The sequence below is a fragment of the Vigna radiata genome, chromosome 4, assembly GCF_000741045.1.
Source record: "Vigna radiata var. radiata cultivar VC1973A chromosome 4, Vradiata_ver6, whole genome shotgun sequence".
NCBI classification, from domain to species: domain Eukaryota; kingdom Viridiplantae; phylum Streptophyta; class Magnoliopsida; order Fabales; family Fabaceae; genus Vigna; species Vigna radiata.
This window is the reverse complement of record NC_028354.1, coordinates 80,903-103,727: the sequence shown is the minus strand read 5'-3', so window position 1 is coordinate 103,727 and position 22,825 is coordinate 80,903. Positions and strand designations below refer to the sequence as shown.

At 34.3% G+C, this 22,825-nt stretch overlaps 2 protein-coding genes across 4 annotated transcripts; one reads left to right on the top strand and one right to left on the bottom strand.

The window, feature by feature from the left end:
* The first annotated feature begins 1,141 nt into the window (after positions 1–1,141).
* Positions 1,142–4,249, top strand: LOC106758212 (receptor-like protein 12). The gene has a single exon (XM_014641160.1). It carries the CDS (start codon positions 1,142–1,144, stop codon positions 4,247–4,249), a length of 3,108 nt encoding a protein of 1,035 aa, XP_014496646.1.
* Positions 4,250–5,725: 1,476 nt separating this feature from the next.
* On the bottom strand, positions 5,726–11,949 carry LOC106759585. 3 transcript variants are annotated; one of them, XM_014642831.2, is made up of 6 exons: positions 11,811–11,949; positions 9,899–10,080; positions 9,293–9,434; positions 9,107–9,208; positions 6,132–6,205; positions 5,726–6,013 (listed from the first exon to the last, which is right to left on the bottom strand). In XM_014642831.2, exons 2-6 carry the CDS (start codon positions 10,074–10,076, stop codon positions 5,907–5,909), a joined length of 603 nt encoding a protein of 200 aa, XP_014498317.1. In that variant the 5' UTR covers positions 10,077–10,080; positions 11,811–11,949; the 3' UTR covers positions 5,726–5,906. The 3 variants fall into 3 exon arrangements, with proteins under 3 accessions (XP_014498317.1, XP_014498316.1, XP_014498318.1); XM_014642830.2 differs by having other exon boundaries at positions 9,899–10,090; positions 11,811–11,941; XM_014642832.2 differs by having other exon boundaries at positions 9,899–10,103; positions 11,811–11,932.
* Between the last annotated feature and the right edge of the window lie 10,876 nt (positions 11,950–22,825).

Genomic DNA, 22,825 nt, shown 5'->3' with positions numbered 1-22,825 from the left:
GTGTGATTCTAACGGTCAATCTAGATACTCTTCTCCTTACTATTTTAAAAAAAATTGAAAATTACTTTATTTATGAAAGGATTTATTACTCCTTAATTATTAATCTGATTTATAATCTAACATCAAAAACCATTAAGTGTTGATAAAAAAAATTACTAATGCAGTTTGAAAATTTACATCAATGTGTGTCATTAAAAAAATAGCGATGGCAATTGAAAAATAATCATGATTAACATCATCAAAAGAAACCTTCACTCACATAAGTTGACCAAACAATCTTGTGTTATAACAACCTAAAGTATTGATGATATCTTAAATAAAGTTACACTTATAATATTTTCAATGAAATTGAGTTACAATTAATGTGTAAATAGATTTAAAAAAATGAAAAATATGATAATTTTTAAATTTTTACTTTTTAGGTAAAATTTAAAATTAATTTATTTTTGGTAGACTGTAATATATGAGCTGAGCTGAAATTTTCAGTGGACTGGGATTATTTTCGGCCTGTGTGAAATTTACAATTTCTTTTTAATCCAATTTAATTCAAATCTATAATTGATCCAGTTAACTAGCAGATTTTAACCTTTTTGACAGTTATAGAATTTAATAATATCAACAAAATAATAACCCTTTATCATTCATAATTGATACATCCCTGTTAATAATCCTATATAATATACTTTTTCTTTGGACAAAAAATAGTCATTATTTAATTTTATGAGCGTATCATTCACGTAAATCATAGAAAATAAAAGAATACTGATGGTAACTTAAGAACTTTTTTCACTCTGGTGCAATTCTTGTGTAATACATAATATAGTCAACATTCAGTGAGTTTCATAGTGTCTATAAATGGAGTATGTGTTTTGCAAACTTCAAACACCAAAACTATACCATCTGGTTCTCATACTCATCTTCAATGAGAATCCATCAAATCTTCTTCAATATCTTCATACCCTTGTGCCTGATATGCTTGAATTTCAACACCCACATAGTAACATGCCACTGTCTTCACCATGACCAATTCTTGTTACTCCAATTAAAGCAAAATCTTGTATTCAATCCAAACACTTCCAACAAATTGGTTCACTGGAACCAAAGCAGTGATTGCTGTCAATGGAATGGAGTAACATGCAGCATGGGCCATGTAACTGCTCTTGACTTGAGTGAGGAGTCTATTTCTGGAGAACTACATAATTCCACTCTATTTCACTTCCAATATTTGCTGCATTTGAATCTGGCTTACAATGATTTCAACTCTTCTATTCCTTTCAAATTTGACAAGCTCAAGAATTTGAGGTCTTTGAATTTGTCAAATGCTGGATTTCATGGACAGATTCCTTCCCAGATTTCTCAACTGACAAATTTGACCACACTTGACTTGTCTACATCACTTGTCTCGCAACATTTTTTCAAACTGCAGAAGCCAAATATCAGCATGTTCTTGCAGAATCTTACCAAACTCTCTGAACTATATCTTGATGGTGTAAGGGTATCTGCTGTGGGAAAGGAATGGTGTCATGCTTTGTCTTCTCTTCAAAATCTTAAAGTGTTGAGCATGTCATCATGTGATATCACAGGGCCAATTGATTCTTCATTGGCAACTCTCAAGGGACTCACTGTCATTAGACTGAACCAAAACAGTATCTCAAGTTCTGTGCCAGAATTTTTTGCAAATTTCTCAAATTTGAATGTTTTGGAGCTTGGCAGTTGCAAATTGAATGGCCATTTTCCAAAGGGTATCTTTCAAATACGAACTCTTAATGTTCTTGATATATCAAACAACAAGGATCTTCGTGGAGCTTTGCCAAACTTCCAAGAAGATGCAGTTCTTCTTCACACCATGAATCTCAGTAATACAAATTTCTCAGGGAAATTACCAAGTTCTATTTCCAATCTAAAGAAGTTGTCTGTGTTAGATCTATCTAACTGCCAATTCATTGAAACACTGCCAATTTCAATGTCAGAACTCACTCAACTTGTTTACTTGGACTTGTCTTTTAACAAGTTTACCGGTTCACTCCCTTCTTTCACGATGGTGAAGAATCTCAGATATTTATCTCTCTCTCACAATAGATTGAATGGAACCATTTCAACTCATTTTGAGGGACTTGAAAATCTCCTCATCATCAATTTAGGAGATAATTCTCTCAATGGAAAAATTCCTGTGTCACTTTTTACACTTCCATCTTTACAAGAACTCACCCTTTCTCACAATGGATTTAACGGTCCATTGGATGAATTCTCAAATGTTTCTTCCTCTAAATTGCAGTTGATTGACTTGAGCAGCAACAGCTTGCAGGGCCCTTTTCCTGTATCTCTGTTTCAACTTGAAGGACTTCGTTTCCTACAACTTTCTGCAAATAAATTCAGTGGCACCATATCACTTGATAGGATCCAAAGGCTACAAACTTTACATACTTTAGGTCTTTCACACAACAACTTGTCAGTTGATATAACTTTAATTGATGAACATGACATTTCATCCTTTCCCAACATGAAATATTTATTGTTGGGTTCTTGCAATCTGAGAAAAATTCCAGGATTCTTGAGAAACCACCCTCAATTGCATGCTTTAGACCTATCCAACAACCAGATTCATGGAATAATACCTAACTGGATTTGGAGATTTGACTCTCTGGTTTATCTAAATCTTTCCAACAATTTTCTCACATCTATGGAAGGACCCTTGGATGATCTGCATTCCAAGCTATACATTCTTGATCTTCATTCCAATCAACTTGTTGGATCAATTCCTACTTTCACAGAATATGCTGTCCATTTGGACTACTCAAGCAATAATTTCAGCACTTCCCCACTTGACTTGGACAACTACATCCCTTTTGTGCACTTTCTCTCCCTTTCAAACAACAACTTTCAAGGGATAATTCATGAAGCCTTTTGTAATTTTTCTTATCTCCGTTTGCTTGATCTTTCCTACAACAGCTTCAACGGCTTCATTCCCAAGTGTTTGATGACAAGGAACAGTACCCTCAGAGTACTAAATCTTGCAGGAAACAAACTCCACGGTTCTCTTTCTGATACCATTTCAAGTTCATGTAATCTAAGGTTCCTTAACCTCAATGAAAATCTCTTGGGTGGTTCTATCCCAAATTCTCTAGCCAACTGTCAGAGTTTACAAGTCTTAAATCTTGGAAACAATCACTTCAGCGACAGATTTCCATGCCTTTTAAGGAACATTTCCACCCTACGAGTGCTAATTTTGAGGTCAAACAAACTCAATGGTTCCATTTCATGCCCACATAGCACTACCAATTGGGAGATGCTTCATATCGTGGATCTATCCTACAATAACTTCACAGGTACACTACCAGGAGCATTATTGAGAAGCTGGACAAAAATGATTGGCAATCAAACAGAATCCCAGGAAGAGCAGGGGACATTATATTTTGACATGTTTGATAATCATGACAACATGCGTTACAATAATTTGTTCTCTGTTATCAGCGAGTTTCTTGTAATAAAATTATACAAACTGTTGTCAACTGAACCTTACACTGTGGCCGATCACATATTTGCTTACTATGTCACTTCTAACCAATTTGGTGGTCGCTATCTGGATTCAGTTACAATTGTGTCCAGAGCAAAACAAACGCAGTGGACCAAAATTCCTTCAGCCTTGACTTCCTTGGATCTCTCCTGGAACCATTTTCAAGGTCCAATACCTCAAGAACTTTCAAGTTTGACAGCACTTTATGCTCTTAACTTGTCCCATAATGGTTTCTCAAGCAATATCCCCTCATCAATTGGAAATTTGAGGAATCTTGAATCCATGGACTTGTCAAATAACAGTCTGGGTGGAGAAATCCCAGTTGAGCTTCTGAACTTGAATTTTCTAGCATACTTGAATCTCTCATTTAATCATTTGAGGGGTAGAATCCCAAGTGGTGGTCAAATGTACACATTTGAAGCAAGTTCTTTTAAGGGCAATGAAGGATTATGTGGGCCACCCCTGAAAGATTGCAGCAATGGTAGAGTGGGAGATTCATCTCCAACACCAGTATATGAAATGCATGGATCAATTGAGATGAATTTCTTGAGTGTGGAGTTGGGAATCACTTTTGGCTTTGGAATCTTCATCCTTCCCCTTATGTTGTTGAAGAGTTGGAGGCTTTTGTATTGGCAAACAGTGGATAATTTGCTTCAAAGGGTTGTGCCTCAACTTGATTTTGTCTATGATCACTATGGAGGGAAAAGGTACAAGTCTCTAAGGTGGATGGGGTAGCTGATCTCATGATGTTCAATCAAACATATGCTGCATTTTCTTTCTCGTTTATGTTTTCATGTTTTCTGCTTGTTTTAGTTTGCATACTAAGAAGTGTGTCTGCAATGATGTTTTATTAAGAGCATGTTTGAAAGAGTTTTTGTTTTCCTTAAATTTAGCTACTTTGAAAAAATAATGTTTTTAAAATAAACAAGATGTTTGGAATCAATTGCTGAAACTTAACCTTTTTTTCAAATAGCTATATCTTTTAACCTAAAAATTTGAACTTTGATTGTTTTTTTTTTATTTTTAGCTTTATATACCATCTTATGTAAAAGCTTGTAGCCAATTATTTAATATCTTATGTCCAAAATTAATGAATGAAAATGTGTAAGTTATACAACTATACAAACATGGACCTATTTTTTATTAGCATAGTTTTAACAACTTAGGAAGTTGTTCCCTTACTATTCTAAGCGTAACAGATATTCCAAAAGGAGTCTTATGTTGTTGAGAAAAACCTCATTCTTATGCTTTGAACGGACAAAAATTGTTTCAGGTCTATATTGTATAACATATCACCACTAAAAATACCTTTTCGCACCAAGATTTTAAATCCGTTATTGAAAATTGGTTATAATAATTAATTCGTTGACACTTTTTAAGTTACGAAACTTATAAATCCATTTTTAATAATCTATTAAATATAAATACTAAATTGATTAAACTAAAAGTCAATATAAATTAAATATTTTTAAATATCGTTATACTGAAAACCGTGTGACTAGAGGTAGGGTTTGTAATATCCCAAAATATATATATATATATATATATATATATATATATATATATATATAAAGAGAGAGAGAGAGAGAGAGAGAGAGAGAGAGGTTAAGAGAGAGAGAGAGAGAGAGAGAGAGAGAGAGGTTAATGTTACAAAATCCAGCAGATAAAAGTAGAAAAATATAGGAACAACTAGGCTACAGAATCTGCTAACTGGAGTGAAAACTGAAGCAGCTGGAAAAAGCAGAGTCGTCCTTTTGGATGAGTTGCGCCTTTAAATACTGCACCAGCACAAACCTATGCTAGCTTGAAACAGCTGAATGTTTTTCATACATGCTTCAGTAAATGCAGGGTGTATTATATGTGGGCCGACCGCTGCACCAAATCATATCAAACTGATCATCTTAGAAAGAAACTGATCGATACCGATTATATTTAGTTAGCCATCTTATTAAACTAAATAGAATTAGGTCGTGATTAAATTGATCTTAATCAAAGATATAATTTTTTGAGACTTTTGTGACACATCTTATAGCATTAATTGCTAAACTGTTTGGATAACCAATTAACTTACGTATCAGATTATGTTTAATAGGTCGAAGCACACGAAAAGCAACAAAAAAATGTTGAAAAGTAAAAGAAATTGCTTGGAGTGAACATTCGACCGTACACCCAAAATAGAGGGACACTTTTTTGAGACGAAGAACCAAGAGATGAAACTGAGTATTACAAGCTATATTACCCTTCTCTGAGTAGTTAATATTAACATTGCAAATTCATAATAAATTAAGACAATTCTTACACCAATGAGTGAATTGTAGAACTGCTAAGATTCCACTCAAAATAGAGAAAATAATACATCGTTGCAAGTATCAACCTATGTGGTTGGCATGCATCACTCACTAATTATTTTCCAAACACCATTACATATATCAAAAGCAGTCATCTTAGAGGTATCATATTCAAACTTCTCAACTGCGTTTTTATCCTTATCCACAATATCTGCAAATGAGGATTAAGGAGCAACCAATTTTTTTAAGAAAAGAATCAACAGATAATATCAGAATACCAGAAAAAACAGATGAAGGGGCAGAGAATAGTAAATTCATCCAAAGGATACAGCCTGAGATTTTGGACTGTTCACCCAAGTCAGGCACAATATTTGTCACAGAAGCATACATTGACAGTATCATCCTGAAAATGAAAAGAAAAAAAAAAAACGTTAAGTCCCTAGTTTGTCATCTTTTTCATTTTTTGGTTTTAATCCATTTTCAGTTTTTCTTGTAAAAAAATAGAGACTTTAGGAAAATGTGCTAATTTTGTGTTTTTAAGTAGTTTTTGTAGTTTAGTTTTTCAATAGTAATTTCCTACGTAGAATAGTTGAATTCTCTAGCTTTACTTTTTCTGTTTTCATGTGCAGCATAATTTTCCAGCTTAAGTTTTGGTGCTTAAATTGATTTTTATTTTAGTACATTTAAGTTGAGAGAACTCCTTGTTTTAGGTGCTGTGAAGGAAAAGGAAGACAAGAAAAGGCAGCCTAGTGACCAGTTGAGGAAATAAATGAGAAGTCAATCAATGAGTGGAAGGCAGAGGCTGGTTGCAAGCTGTGAAAGACAAGCAGTTGCACCTGCTGTGAGAGGTTACTCAAGGTTTTAGAGCTGGAAAAGACAAAGAAATCCACACCTGGCGGTTTGAGATGCAGAGAAAGCTGGACAGAGGAGCTGAACCTTGTCCAAGACTGGCTGTGACGTTGAAACAACCTATGACAGCCAATTGGAAGTTGACTAGACATTTGCTGCACAATATGTTGACCTGCATTAGCCAGTCCAATTTAGAAGAAGCTGGGAAGGTTGACCCGCTGCTTAGGTTTCCTAGGACTAGAGTTAGAAACCTGTTTTGTTCATTCGTTTTCCAGTTTTAGCTCTTTGCTTCAGTCTATGTAAAGACTTGACTGGTCATTAGAAACCTGTTTAAATAATGCTTCCTAGGTTGTAGTAGTAGTAGCTTAGGTTAGTGATGGAAACCTAATCAGGAAAACCATTCAAAGAAGTAGCAACTCAAGATAAGACTAAGAAAGGGAAGTTAAAGAAGGACTTTCTAAAGCTTTCTTAAATCTCTTTCTCTAAGTCTTAGAATGATTATCTTTTAATATGTTTTAATTTGTTTTGTAAGGCCTAACAAAGCTTGGAGGATTTGAATGAAGCCATCCAAGAAGTAGAATCAATAAAAGACAGCAAAAGAGCAAAGGAAGGAGCTGCTGACAGATTGAAACTCAAGCTGCACTATCCGTGCAGCCCAGGCAGAAGCTGCTGACAGATTGAAGCTCAAGCTGCACCCTCTGTGCAGCCCAAGCGCTGGTGAGTGGCATTCTTCACGTGAGCAGCTGACCTGGAGGGAGGCATGGTTTCTGCTAGGTTGAATTGGCGCGTTTCTAGGGAGGATTTATTTGAATTTTAGGAGGGAATTCGTTCAGAAATGAGGCCCCTCTTCACCTATAAATAAGAGGGCCTCCCCTTTGTAATTTCCCACTTTTGGATGTAATGAAATGCTGCAGAATTGCTTGCTCAACCTCTTATATCTCTTAGTCACCTCTGAATTTCGAATTCAGATACTCTCCTATAGCTTCCTTCCTTAATAGGAAGGCCGTCTGAGCTTGGAGGCATCACACACTCCTTCCACCATCAAAACACCAAAACCCATTCATACGTATCCATTTCCGCTGCATTTCTCTGCATCAAGGATGGCATGCTGTTTGGAGCTAGATCTCTCGATTTCCAAACTATAGCAGGTTTCCATCAGTTAGTTTCTCAGAAACCTTTTTTCTGTGGTTCTGTACGTTCCAAGTGTTATTCTCAAGGGCTATTTCAGGTTCCATCAATGCAATTCTGTTTTTCGTTTGATTCTACTTTCCTGAGATGCTTTCTGTTTCATCTTATGATTCCTGTTCTTCTATTGCTGCTTCTCTATTGATTCTAGTTTCAAATTCATGCATTACGTTAGTTAATTTCTTCCTTCTTTATCAGAAATTCAAGTTCAATTAATGAACACTTGGTTCTCATTCTTAGCATTTTATCTAGACTCAATTTTTGGATTCAAGATTGAGTTTTAAGGAATACAAAGTGACCACTTACACACCAAGAAGTCAGAAGTGATCCTTGACTAGCAAGAATGAAGCGAAGTAGGCATTTCTTTTTTTGTTTTTTTCCCTAGATCTCCTTTGCTGCTTTATACATATATTGCTGCTTTGAACTTCTTTTTGCTGATTTCATCTTTGATTGCTTGTTTTGAGTCATATTGAGTCATTTTCTGTTTTTAGAGATTAGGAAAGGTGCAGTACTGCTATTTTGAGTTTTATTCTCTGTTTTGAACTCTCTTTGCTGTTTTGAGCCAATTCTTTTTTTTTTTTTTGCTGCTTTTGTAGGTTAACCTATAATGCTTTACTGTTTTCAGATTGGTAGTAGTTGTTTTTATTAGTTTTATTTGTTGTTTTGAGATTTACTAACTAGTTTTAACTAAACTAACCAGTTTTTGTTTATCTTTGCTGATTTGAATTCACTAACATGTTTCTTTTCTGTTTTGAGTTTTCCTTTTCTGATTTAGATAGTTCTTTGCTGTTTTGAGTGTGTTGAAGTATCATTTTCAGTTTTCTAAAGCTTTTGCTGTTACAGTAGTTTTATATACACTCTCTACACTGTTTTTAGTCTCATGCATCATATCCATCCCATTCTTTAGACTAATAGTTGTTGTATCCATATTGTTTTATGGTTCCATATAGTAAATATCCCCAATTTTGTGACAATCACCATGGCTAAGCTCTCACAAACTAGCTATTAAAATCAGAGTTCCTAGGATTGAAACTCAGGTTTCCTCTGTACTACATTAAAGGGGGAATTTGATTTTTTACTAGAGTTCTATGCGACTATGGGCTCTATCAAGAACACATTTATATTCCCCTTTATGTAGAATATGCTAAAATCAAACACACCATCACAAGCAATCGAGAGATTACAACATGAAAGAAAACATGAATAACAAATCAATCATATTTATGAGGCATCTTTACTATCTTCGATTCAAGTTTTGTAATTTACTTACTGTGCCCTTAGCTTAGTCTTCTCAATTTTCTGCAAGGTCTTCTTTTGCTCTTGGACAGAAATCCACTGCTGTTCTAGATCATTAAACTCATCGTCAATGGCTGTGTTGATGAGAAACAGATGGTTAGACACATTATGCTATAAAGCTACACAATTCTAAAGACAAAAAGCACAACTAGAGACATATCTAAACTCTTCTTTCAACAAACGTTCTTTTTCAAGTTCTTCCTCCAGTTCTCTCTGCAGAAGGTCCAGTTCCGCGTCAGCAACAGTCTCAGATCTAGCTTCCTCTATTTTCTGCTTGCAAGCATCTACTTTTTTCTCACAATCTGATTCATACAAAAATACATTTAAAAGCACAATACAATGAAGAAGATCCACTCGTAGCAGATAACATTGACAGGAACTAATCCATGTAAGTAATATAATTTCTAGCAAAATTATAATACCACAATCTCGGCTGCAAAGTTAAGGTTTTTACGAGTCAGCGACCACAATTGTGGCTACATTTGTCCACAACTTCTGACAATATCAAGAATAGAATGAAACCAAACTGCAATTTTAAACCTTTTGTAATAGTTAGCAATTAGCATACAAAGAATCCACTTCTACACATATGACTAGAAACTCTACCAAATCCAACAGCTTTTGTATGAGAGCGTCTAAAAAAGACTCGTTTGTAATCAGGAATATAGCTATAAAAAGTTTAACAGTAAATTTGCAACATCTGACATAGAAAGGTAACAAAAAGGGTCATACAATTGGTGATGAAAAGAAGGGTGTTGGCACAAACCTTGGAGGGAGGAGCGAACGTCTTGGTGGTGGGAATGGGAAGAGGAAGAGAGAGAGAGGTTTTGTTGGTGACAATATGAGAGGTTGTTGAGGTCACGCGGTTCCACCAATACCTTAACGAGGTCATCGGTGTAGGAGATCAGCTTTTCCACCTCCATGTTTCTTGAAGGTTCCGCCATCACTCTGCAAAACCCTATCCCCTTTCTCTTCANAGACAAAATTGAAAATTGAAAATTGGTTGTTTGGGATTAAAACTTGAGCACGATGCACAAAGACATCACTGTGTTGGAATACAAATTTAAGGAAGTTACACGAGAAATTAGAGAGTAAGTCAACCTTTGCTGAAGTAAAAAGAATTGGCCATTACTTGCTAATTTTGTCTCCAGACTTTGAGTTACACTGAAAATTGCTACAAGCGAAATTACCTTATTTCTATGTTGCTATTTTATACAACTTTCTTCCATGCATATAATAAAAGTGCACAACCAATACCATCTACTGCTACAACTTCAATGCATATCTGTACATTAAAACTTATGCCCATGTATTTTGGTTTTTTCTCATCTCTGTTAAGCTTCTTCTAAGTCTTGCTTCTTATTTTATGTCAATTTCTTCCTAAAACAACACTGAGGGAATTCAATAAAAAATCTGATTTACTCGTTGGCTATAAAACTTTACACTTGCATTCTATATCTATGAAAACTATGTACAGCAAATATTAGATAAAACGACAAAGAAAACCAAGATTTAAGAGCGGATACAGATGGTCATTTATGAATATTCAAATGTTTTTCAAGCTAGAAGTAAACATCTATCTCCTCATAGGAAGCAAGATCATGTCATTTTACTAAAACCAGATTCTCAAATTTCAAGTAATAGACCATATAAATATCCCCACTACCGGAAGACAGATTGAAAGACGACCATAAATTCACAGAAAAGATAATCTCTCGTATCAATAGCTCCAAACAAACAACTGTGACATTCTGAAGCATCAATCAAAGGTTGGGGCTTTAACTCTTCTATTTAAAAAGTGAGCAAATTACATTTTAAAAATCACATTAATTAAACAAACACATGCTAAGAAAAATGAGAGAATAAACCTCAGAGGACATGTGGAATTAATGCATGACTACTAACATAGAAACTCAGAAAATGTCAGCAATCCAAAAATCACTTTAAGGATTTTACAGCCCAGACAGTAGATAAAGGGACAGCAAACACAAATCTTCCTTCCACAAAATCAATCACACAATAAACTCAAGTCTCATACTTATAAACCGGATCGTAACATGAATTCCATCAAACTTTATAACAAACGGATCCAATCTCTAAAATTGCCCTAAAAAATTTGGGGCAGAAATATTAGTCCTAGAAAATGTAAGAAGTTCACAGAAGTGTAAGGAGCAACCACATATGTCTAACCATATTAACCCTCATACACTGAACAAATTAGTTCCTGAGAAAGACCAACGTGACTCAAACTAGTGGAATCTCAGGAACTGGAATAGGGTTTTTGCCTTCTTGGTGGAACAAAATTGAGGATTTCCTAATGAATAAATTATCATCCATATTCGACAAATCAAGTATCCAACTCTTAGCCGAGACCCATAAAAAGGTGCAAATATGATTTCATCTACCGAATCGTAATTTTATTTCGAAGCCCACAGATTTTGCAGAATGCTAAGAATCTACTCTAACTTTTGTCAACGTTTTAGAAGGTGAAGCTTTTAAACACCCGATTATTAGCTTGAGGAAATACGATTCAGAAACCACAGGAACAGTGATATCGTACAATCAGAAATTTTAAAAAAAATAAATAAATAAACTTTCACTACATTTTAGAGAGAATGCGGGAAGATGAAAATTGCAGGATGTAGAGGAAAGATAAGCAAATACAAATAAAAAATTACCAGAAATGGTGAAGGCGGAGACTATGATCGGAGAACGGAGAGAGAGAGAGAGAGAGAGAGAGAGAGAGAGAGGAGAGAGAAGGTATTAGCGCAGTGAGTGTTGCTGAAGCTGAAAAGAGAACGAGAGAGAAATCAAAAATTAGTAATTTTATAGATAATTATTTTGTATATTATAATAATAATTAAATATTTTTAAATATATAAAATTATATTTAGAATTTGTATTAAAGAAATATATTAGAACAGAAAACGAATTTTAAATTCTTAATCGGCTTCTTTTCATAAACTTATGCTTAGGTTTAATTACTTTCATAGTTACTCATTCACCTGGCTTTTCTAAGAAGAATAATGATATTTAGATAACATTTTTTTTGACAACATCTGAATATTGATTACGTATTATTATCATTTTGTGATTGGTTCTAAATTACTCCACGATCAATAATAATAATAATCATAAATAATGGAATAATTTAAGACCAATCAATGTTTAGATTTTGTCAAAAAAATGTTATCTAAATATCATTATCTTTTCTCAATTAAGTTTTTTTTTAATTGAGTTCTTAAAAGTATAAAATAAAAACAATTGACTCATTGTTGTTAGATTAGATTGACGGATTAACGTTCTCATAAATTGTTAATTTGACATAAAATATTTTAATTATGTGACATAAGCATAGGGTTTTATGTGGAATTTGAATATATGAAATATTTAAAAATTAAGGTTTGGTAATGGAAATTAAAACGTGACATATACAAAGGCGGTAAAATCAAAAGATGAACAATTAGGGAATTAGGGTTCGTTCTTGTTGGATTAAAATTGACAAACAGTGGGTTCATCGTGGAGGTTGAAGACACAAGATGCAAGAATGTTTATAGGCTATTCGTGTTCTTCTTCCACTTGCAATGAGTGTCGAAAATAATATCGTTTTGTCTTCTCGCGGAGATGGAGGGTGGAACAGGAATGATGCATCACTGATTTGCCATTGTGGAGAGAAGTATGTGTTAAGGACTGTGAAAACTGTAACATCCTAGAAACTTACAAGGACTGTTGACTACCCCCACACATCAACATGAGGCTTTCCAGTGTGCTTTGTCCTCACTCGCACGCTTTCTGAGAAAACTTCCCAGAAGGTCACCCATCCCAAATTACTTCAAGCTAAGCACGCTTAACCATGGAGTTCTTATGGGTTAGGCTACCAAAAAGCAAATGCATTTGTTGATATGAGTAGCCAAATCAATTCCTTTAAGTTATCCTTCAACTGTATAGTCTCATACCTATACAGTCTTTAGATCCCTCTCATTCCGGTGTATCTTCGATTCGTCCATGTGTCCCTTCCATTGGAAGCCTGCCAAGAGCCGCTCCTTGTCAGTGCCCCTCACACTTCGTGCCTCTTGCACCGACAATCACTCCCCGCCCTCGTCAGTGTCAGGGTGTCACATGTCCACCAGCTTCCGCTTGGTTCGTCCTCGAACCACACCATACTGGGAGAGGCTAGGCTCTGATACCATTTATGCTACATTCCCACACACATGATCGTCCACAGTACAAGGAAATAACATGTATAGTTCCATCTCTACATCACCAATCAATACACATTTTTAATAAAGGCATTACTCACCAATCATAAAATTTATAACACCTTTCTCAATATCAAGCGTGATCTCAATAATATACATTAACTCACCAAATCACATATTCATAAAAAGTATATAATTTAACTAGATAATACCAATCACAAGTTCGCGTGAATCGACATCATAAAAAAACCTTCATCTCATGAGACAGTGAATAAATTAATAAAACATATAATAGCGAGATTCATTTTGGTGCAACCGAGAAATCCCGTACCTAGTCCCTCTGCACACGAAGGATAGCTTAAAGGAATTGATTTGGATACTCATATCAACAAATGCATTTGCTTTTCGGTAGCCTAACCCATAAGAACTCCATGCTTAAGCGTGCTTAGCCTGGAGTAATTTGGGATGGGTGACCTTCTGGAAAGTTTTCTCGGAAAGTGTGCGAGTGAGGACAAAGCACACTGGAAAGCCTCATGTTGATGTGTGAGGCAATTAGCAGTCCCTATAAGTTACCGAGATGATACAGATGGTATCAGAGCCTAGCCTCTCCCAGTACGGTGTGGTTCAAGAACAAACCATAGTGGAAGCTGGTGGACATGTGACACCCGGGCACTGACGAGGGCGGGGAGTGTCGCCGGTGCAAGAGACACGAGGTGCACTGGAAAGCCTCGTGGTGATCTATGGGGTGGCAGTCAGCATTCCTGTAAGTTGTCGGGACGTTACAAAAACCATTAAGAATCAAGGGAAACAATTCTAAGGTTGCTCTAAGTATAAGGTTAGAAGTGAAAATGTTAGACGCAACTACTTCAGATGGTGCAGTAATGGTGGATTTGACGAAAGTGTTAGCCGTGAGAAGTTGGAAGCAAAGAATGAGAGGTTGTTGAAAAGTGAAGAAAATGAAAGTGATAAAAAAATTATAGTTCATGTGGAGAAAACTGTGATGGGTCTTCAAATGTGGAAGAAGTAGAAGCCATTTGCATTGCTTTTGTTCACCTAATTCATATTTAGTACAAGACCAAATAATATATGACAATGAAATGCCTTGATAAGTTATGCAGTGAAAATAATATTGGAACTAATTGTTATAAGTCACATCAATTAAACCGAGGAATCAATTATTAATTTTGTGCCATCATAAATTTCATTTAATGCATATAATTATCTTATTTGGAAAAATAGAGAAGTCGCCTTTTAAATTAAAGTATCACAGTTATTTTTTATCATCACAATAAAATTTTGATAATAAAAAATAAAATTAAAATAATCTGTCATAAATCTATACTATTATTTGAAATTTTCTTTTTTAGTATTCACATTTTATTTTTTAAGTAACATGTTTTCTAAAATCAATTTTACTACTTTTACTAATATTTTTAAAATTTAATCATTTTTTTAATTTGATATTTTCCTTTAAATTTAACAATTTTCTTAAACTCCACAAATGCACCTGCGCTCTTAACCTTGTGGTCGTGGGTTCGAGTCCTATGGTAGGCACCAAAATTTGTATGCTCCAAATCGATCAGGTTACTTGCCAAAGGTACTCCGATGCAATTAATCTAGGGATCAGAGAAAAGTCTTTAATTCATAATAAATATGATCATTTACCTTTTACCTTTGACTTTTATTTATAGTTTTTGAGATGAGTCTAAGATTAGTGGAACCTTAATCACGACCCAATCTCAGTCCATTGTACTAATTGATACTTACTCTTAACTTCGATTCTTAGCGTCTCTTAAAAAACATTTTGCTATTGGGACCACCCGTTTGATCTCTACTCATGCCTAGCCAGATGACTTTCGTCTTTGTCTTGTCAAAATTTAGAAATTAAAACAAGTGAGGTCGACCGCTCCTCTTTTGTTCTGCAGCCATCCAACTATACGGTACAAAAAACAATTATTTATATAAAATTATAAAATTTAATTATATTCGTTATTATCATAAAAAAAAAATATTTTACTAGTAATTTATAACCTGTTTGCAAATTATAATATTTTATAGTATTTGAAGTACAAAGCACATTAACATTTTTTTTCTCAAATAAGGTTTAGTGTTAAATTTAGGAATAAATATAAGTTATCATTATTATTTTAATTTTAAGTTGAGTGACATTGTTAGTATTAAACACCTTATTTGATGTATTAGAATAAAAGAAAGAAAAACTATTTAAATTACTATTAACTTCAATTCCTAATTAATGTAAAATTATTGGGTGTATCAAACCAACTATAAACATTAATTTCCTTAAATTTATTATAAAGATAATTAAATATAAAAATAAACAAATTTATTAAAATTAATGTAGAGCTTAAAGGTATAGTACTTTAAATAAATAAAAACGAGTTGAGTTGGGTTAACACATATTTTAACCCTTTAAATTGACATATTAAGTGAATTAAATAAAAGAAATTGATAGGTTGAAATTCCCAACCCAACTTTTTCCATTTTGGACCAGTTGATGGATTGGCCAGTGAGTCTAATTCATTTTGTCACCCTTATGTAATGTTAAAGAATATATTAAAATAGAGTCAACTTAGTGTGATAATTCCTTTTAATAACAATACAGTAAAGAAAAGAGGAAGAATTTTTGCACAGTAAGGTGGTTTAAAATGAAAAAATAATGTAAATATGGGTGAAATTCCAATTTTTAGATTTGAAAACTGTTAATATAAAAAGGAAACGAAATAAAAAATTGCTTGAAAATTAAAAATATATAACTTCCTACAAGAAAATTTTAGATTTTTTGAAAGTTAATAGAAATGAATGATTTTATAAGAAGGATCCTTTCTCCCTTACATTATCCAATAACTCTTATCTATGTCAATAAATTAGAAAAATATATAAATGAATTTTCAACAGATTAATAGAATGAGCTTTTGCCTTTTAAAAAAGAAAACAAAACAAAGGGCCAAAATTAATTAAAGGTTGTTTATCACTATAAAAAGAGAAGAGTTTGAGAGAAAAATGTTTTTAGAGACCACAAATAGAATTTTGTGAAGTGAGTTATAAATAAGTTTTCTAATGCTATTATAAAATTTAAAAAATATATAAGATGTAAAGAATATATTATTTAAGATCTTTTTGTATGATGACTTATTATCATAAATACTCTAAAAAGTCACTCATAAAGTTACCATTGCCAAAAAGGATAAACATTCTAAAACATGACACTAGTGATCCAATTACAAAGTTAAAAGAATCCATTTTAAAGATTTAAATAATTACTAGCAATGAATTTTATATTATTTATCTGAAAAAACATCCTCAAATATTATAATATTTAATGAGTCAAAGAGATAAAGTTGGAAAAGGTTGTTTAAAATTGATCCATAACAAATACAACTTCAAAATTATGTTCAAGGAGAAACATCCAAGAAGATATCAACGTACTTGATTTAAATTGTTTATCTTCTAAGGAGAAACATCCAACTATGATATAGCTTACGATTTGCCATGCGATCTATTTACTTAAAAACTAGTTGGTCATCTTGGGTTCTACATGTTTTCTGGACAAGGATTTAGATTATAAGAAAAGGGTTAATGCAAGAAAGAATTGTTCATTTCTCAGCCACATAAGAGATAGTCTTTACTCATCACATAATTATGCAATGAACGCTTTCAAAGACCAGTTGGACCAATTTATGCACATAAATAACATTATAGATATTTAAAGTTAAGAAAAAGTTTACAAGAATTATTTACGTCAACATATGCCTATCAAGGAGATGCCTATCAAGGAGGGGGTGGATCCCGTCAACGTTAGACCCTACCGGTACCCACACGTGATGAAGGGAGAGATAGAACAACAGGTCGCCGAGATACTCTGAACGGGGTGATTCGACCAAGCCACAACCCCTATTCGAACCCCGTCATTCTAGTGAAGAAGAAGAACGGTAGCTGGCGGTTCTGCATCGACTACAGGACACTCAATCGAGCCACGATGCCGGATAAGTTCCACATACCTGTAATTGAGGAATTGCTGGATGAGCTGAGAGGGGCTTGCTACTTCTCTAAAGTAGACTTGAAGGCGGGATACCACCAGATTTGCATGGGTGAAAAGGATATCGAGAAGACGACGTTCAGAATGCACGAAGGTCATTACGAGTTTGTTGAGGTCACGCGATTCCACCAATACCTTAACGAGGTCATCAGTGTAGGAGATCAACTTCTCTACCTCCATGTTTCTTGAAGGTTCCGCCATCACTCTGCAAAACCCTATCCCCTTTCTCTTCATAGACAAAATTGAAAATTGAAAATTGGTTGTTTGGGATTAAAACTTGAGCACGGTGCACAAAGACATCAATGTGTTGGAATACAAATTTAAGGAAGCTACACGAGAAATTAGAGAATAAGTCAACCTTTGCTGAAGTAAAAAGAGTTGGCCATTACTTACCTGTTAATTTTGTCTCCAGACTGAGTTACACAAAAAATTGCTACAAGCGAAATTATCTTATTTCTATGTTGCTATTTTATACAACTTTCTTCCATGCATATACCAAAAGTGCACAACCAATCCCATCTACTACTATAACTTCAATGCATATCTGTCACATTAAAACTTATACCCATGTTTTTTGGTTTTTTCTCATCTTTGTTAAGCTTCTTCTAAGTCTTGCTTGTTATTTTATGTCAATTTCTTCCTAAAACAACATTGGGGGAATTCAATAAAAAATCTAATTTACTCGTTGGCTATAAAACTTTACACTTGCAGCACCATTATGCTTTCTATATCTATGAAAACTATGTACAACATAACTATTATCAACTCAATAAAACATATTCGGGTCAAACATAAACTAAATACTTAATTCCAATATTGAACACTCAGACTCAATAAAACACATTCCATCCAAACCCAAGACTCAAACTCAATAAGAAATATCACACACAAATGTAGTGCACTCACCCTTCTTCACAAGAATAATCTCTCCCAAATTCACGAACCAAATCGAACACAGACAACAGCTCCCTTTCTTACCAGTGCACCAGTAAAACCCTAGTTACTGCTCAAGAAAAATAAAAAATGCAGTGCACTTCCTCTTCGAGTATCTTTCGAGAACTCCAAGAACCTTCAAAATGTAAAGTAAACCCTGAACCCAATTCGATTAGAAAAATAGAATTCCCCTTTTCCTAAAAAGCTAAATCGCAAATCAAATCTTCCGACTCTCTGTTTCTCAGTTCAATCTTCTCTTCCTATATTACCCTTTCAATTTTAATTTTCGTTATTACCCTCGAGTCTCGTAGAGCCTAGGAGACCTTCCAATGCCAACTTTGTTATTTGAATGTGAATTGAAAACCGGAATAAAGTATTATTTCTAAGCATTTTATTAGTCTTGCTTTCTTTAAAAGTTTTATTATTATTATTATTATTATTATTATTATTTAAATAAAAAAATGAGACCTATAAATTAAATCTAAAATTTACATTTTATATTTTCAAATTGATAAATTTTTCTTCTAGCACTTTTTAAATGGGTAAATTTAATCTCTTTTTTCTAAATAAAGTTTTATATTTTTAATTTCATTTCTCAAATGATGAGCATCTAGAATTTGTTTTTATTGTTAAACAAAATATCAATATATAATCCAGAAGCAGACCCATTCTGTTACTGTTTTCATTCCCTCTCTTTAATTAAGGTGCAAGTATATATATATTGTGTAAAAAAAACATCTTTATATAATTTTTAGAGATACAACATATAAAAAGAATATATATAAATCAAATTATAATAAAAGAATATACTTTGACATATATAATTATTTTACATTTATTTAATATTTTTTTATGTTATTTTTAAAAATATATAAGTTAAAAAATTTTATAATAATTTTATTTTTATACTGTGTCAAAAATAAATATAAAAGTGTTTTATTTTAGAAAAGGAAAATGTTTGTTTGACACCAAGATTTGACACAAATTTGACACCGTCCAGGTGTCAAATTGTTAGTGGCTGATGTTTTATTTACTGAAACGTTTTTTTTAATAAAGTGGCAGGGGCAGAACTGGAATAATGAGTGTTTGAATATGATTTTGCAATTGGCGGTTTCATTTTCGTTTCAAGAGCAGTTTCGAACGCTTTCGACTTTNGACTTTCGCCTCCTCTCAACGTCTTCGTACTTCGTCCACCACCATCTCCACCATTGCTGCGTTCTCTCTGCGTTCTTTGTCCACCACCATCTCCATAGCTGCCTTCTCTCCGTTGCTCCGTTGAGAACAGTTGCCGAGAACAGTTTCGAACACCAACGCCTCCTCTCAACGCCTTCTTTGTCCACCATCACTATAACTATTGCTTCGTTCTGTCCATTGCTCCCTTCGTTTCATTTTGTCTCAACCAGGGAAAGGCGACGATAGAGAAGGTAAGGGCGTATTTTGGCATTGGGGTTTTTGGTTTTGGGTGGTGGTCATGTTTCTGTGGTCATTTGCTGCCATTGTCGCTTTTTGGTGGTTTGGGTTTTTATAAATGATTTTGCTTCTCATTATAATGTGGGTGTTCAGGGGTTAATTTTTTTTTTTTTTGTAAACCCTAACCAACTATTGATATTTGACCTGTTTCAGTTGGAATGGCTTCCTCAATCCCAAATGTAAGATAAAGTTTGTTACTTTGATTTAGTCGGATAATTTGTTGTTAATATTAACAATGTTTTGTTTATGTGTTGTAGTGGAGGGTTCGTACTTGTTTGGATACATCTTATATCATTGCAATGAATNTAAGGCTTAGACTTTGGATCTAAGACACACTCACCGACTACCCAATTTTAAGTTGTGAGACTTCTTGAGTCTAGTTAACAAATGAGTGAAGAGCACTTGTGAACTCTACCACCTCACTTGCTTGAATTGGCCCTTTACAAACAAGAAAACCAAAGAACTTTTACAAGTAAAACTTTGTGAATTTGAAAAGAAAACATGAATAGGCTAAAGAAATAATGTATGTAGCTTTGGTTGCTCTCAAAGAAGATTGAATCTACTGGATTCACACACGAATCTCTCAGCTGCAATGTGATCACTCAATTGGACTGAATTCTGCAGAAACTGAATGTTGTTGCAGTTTGCTGTCGGACAGTAGCATCGCTGCTGCTATAGTCTGGTCACGAGTTGGTTCTATCCAAGAGCCATCTTCTTGCACTTGTTTCTCATCATTGAACCTTCTTTGATGCTTCCACTTATGGTATACCTTCTGAATTACAGTTCACCTATCCAGCAAACCAATTAGTCACAGAAAATATCACCACAATTGCCAGCAAAATCGCATCCAAATGACAGCAACACCAAGACTTTCGTCGAACAGATGGTGTGCAGAGTGTTCAAAAATTCGAAAGCAAGCAATTAAATGGATAACAATCACGGTGGCACCTCAAAATGATCTTAAGATTGGCTCTAGAACAGATTAACAACACCACAAAAGACCAGAAATCAGAATTAAGCACAATTAAGCTATGCAATGAAATTGGACCAAACTGTTTGATAAAATGTCCCACTGAATCTGCAAAATTTTGGCAGCAAACAGGCAAATGTGCAGAACAGATTTCGAATTTGAGATGCACTGGTCCAATTATGCCTTTTAATGTTTAACAACCTCTTTTGAATGATTCTTATGATATTTTATGGACCAACGACTTTTGCTACATCCATTCCTTTTGAATCGAACAAAACATGCAATGCAGATTGAAAATTCAGTGCATAGCTCTCGGACACAATAGTTTGGAGCAGAAATTGGACTAGTGCTATAGACCAAATGCACAGAACTGACTAGGTACTCAATTCAATGATTCAAACATGTTTCAATAGTGAATTTAGACTTGTTGAATCGAATTTAATGGATAATAACAGCATATACCAGAAAATGACTAGTGCAGTTCCACTTTCAACTCAATTTCACAACTCAAATGGTCAAAATGCACAATGGCTTTAATTCTAGACTGAAAACCACTCAAATGACTTGAAAAAAGTATTTGAAATTTGCTCAAAACAGTAGAAACACTTTAAGGATGACTGGCAATGATATAATACCAATCTTACTCAATTATGCAGAAATGTTTAACAAAGATGATGTGCAGATCAGCTGATTGCACTTTTGAACTGGAAAAGCACTGGAAATCAAGACACATTCATGTTCTAATTGGTTCAAACAGTGAGTCAAAAACTGCAGCTCAATAAAATAGTAACACGATTTTTACCAAATGAACAGTGAAGCTGCAACAACAATTTTCTCAAAACAGCCACACTAGATCCAGTACAGATCTGAAATGGCTGGCCAATTCTAAACACCTGAGCTCAACTCTTGGTAGTTCACTGCCCTTAATCGGTGTAGCCAATTCCAAAACACTTCAGTTATGCAAAAACTTGGTTGAAAACCGGATTTAATGACAAAAACAACAAATGTTTAAACATGACTAAGACAAAACCGTAAATGATGCTCAAATCATGAAAATGACTCAAATCAGCAAAGAATAACCGAATAAAGATGATAAAGACTCAAGCAAACACAGCTAGTATGAATAAGACTCAAAACAGAAGCCTAAAACACATCAAAGATGTTGAGATAGAGATGAAGAGAAGAACAGAATCAAGACATTACAAGATTTTTCTGACAATATGGAAATGGAATGAGAAGACACTTATCTCACGGTTCTTGGCTGGAACCTTGCTCTGAATACCACTTGATACATCAAGGGAGATGTATTCTGAAATGTCCGTGAGATTGGAGGTGATAGGCAGCTTGAAAGTCTACTGAATCCAATGGAACAGTACGCTGCAGAAGAGGTGACAGATCTGGATGCTTCTCGGCAGTTTGAAGTTGCTAGAGAGTTTGGATGATAGGCAGCGGATGTAGTGATGTTTATGGTGAGGGAAGATGGAGGTTAGCTTGGAGAAGTGAATCACAACTCAGAAGGCTTCCATGAGGTGGAAGAAAGTTGCAATGGAGAACAAGCTTAGGAAGGTGACTCTTGGAGAAGAACTTGCTAACATTTCAGCAGAGTTTCTTTACTATTAATCCAAAAGTGAATATACAAGCTATGCCAAGAGGTTTTATAGATGAACCTCTCGTCCTCTTCATGGAAAATGCCTAGATCCACAATTTACCAACTCATCAACATGTGCTAAATGTGTTTGGCTTCTAGAAAGCCTTATGGAACACGTGAAAAATAAGTTATGCACATATGGAGGGGAAAATCAATAATGCCGCCCCTATGATGATAAACACACCCCTCCTTATGTAGCAATGTCCACTTTACCCTTCACCATGTTCTTGGGTTGTTCTTTATTTGGTGGGCTTGGGCCCCGCGTATCATGTTGGTGTTCCAAGTGGAAAATATGCATGGGTTAAAGTTGTGAAATGATATAAACTCGCAAAAACTAACCCCAAGGACCCATATTGAGATTGGGGACCTAAAATTCTTGCTAATTTGTTTTGCAGGACCAATCTAAGTCAAAGAGA

Bases quoted from the DNA above. Each gene is read 5' to 3' on its own strand.
- LOC106758212 (XM_014641160.1), top strand. From the start codon at position 1,142: ATGGGCCATGTAACTGCTCTTGACTTGAGTGAGGAGTCTATTTCTGGA.
- LOC106759585 (XM_014642831.2), bottom strand. From the start codon at position 10,076: ATGGCGGAACCTTCAAGAAACATGGAGGTGGAAAAGCTGATCTCCTAC. The intron at 6,206-9,106 runs GTAAGTAAATTA...TTTCATTTTCAG, and splicing joins AAGACTAAGCTAAGGGCACA to GATGATACTGTCAATGTATG. The intron at 6,014-6,131 runs GTATCCTTTGGA...CCTCATTTGCAG, and splicing joins ACAGTCCAAAATCTCAGGCT to ATATTGTGGATAAGGATAAA.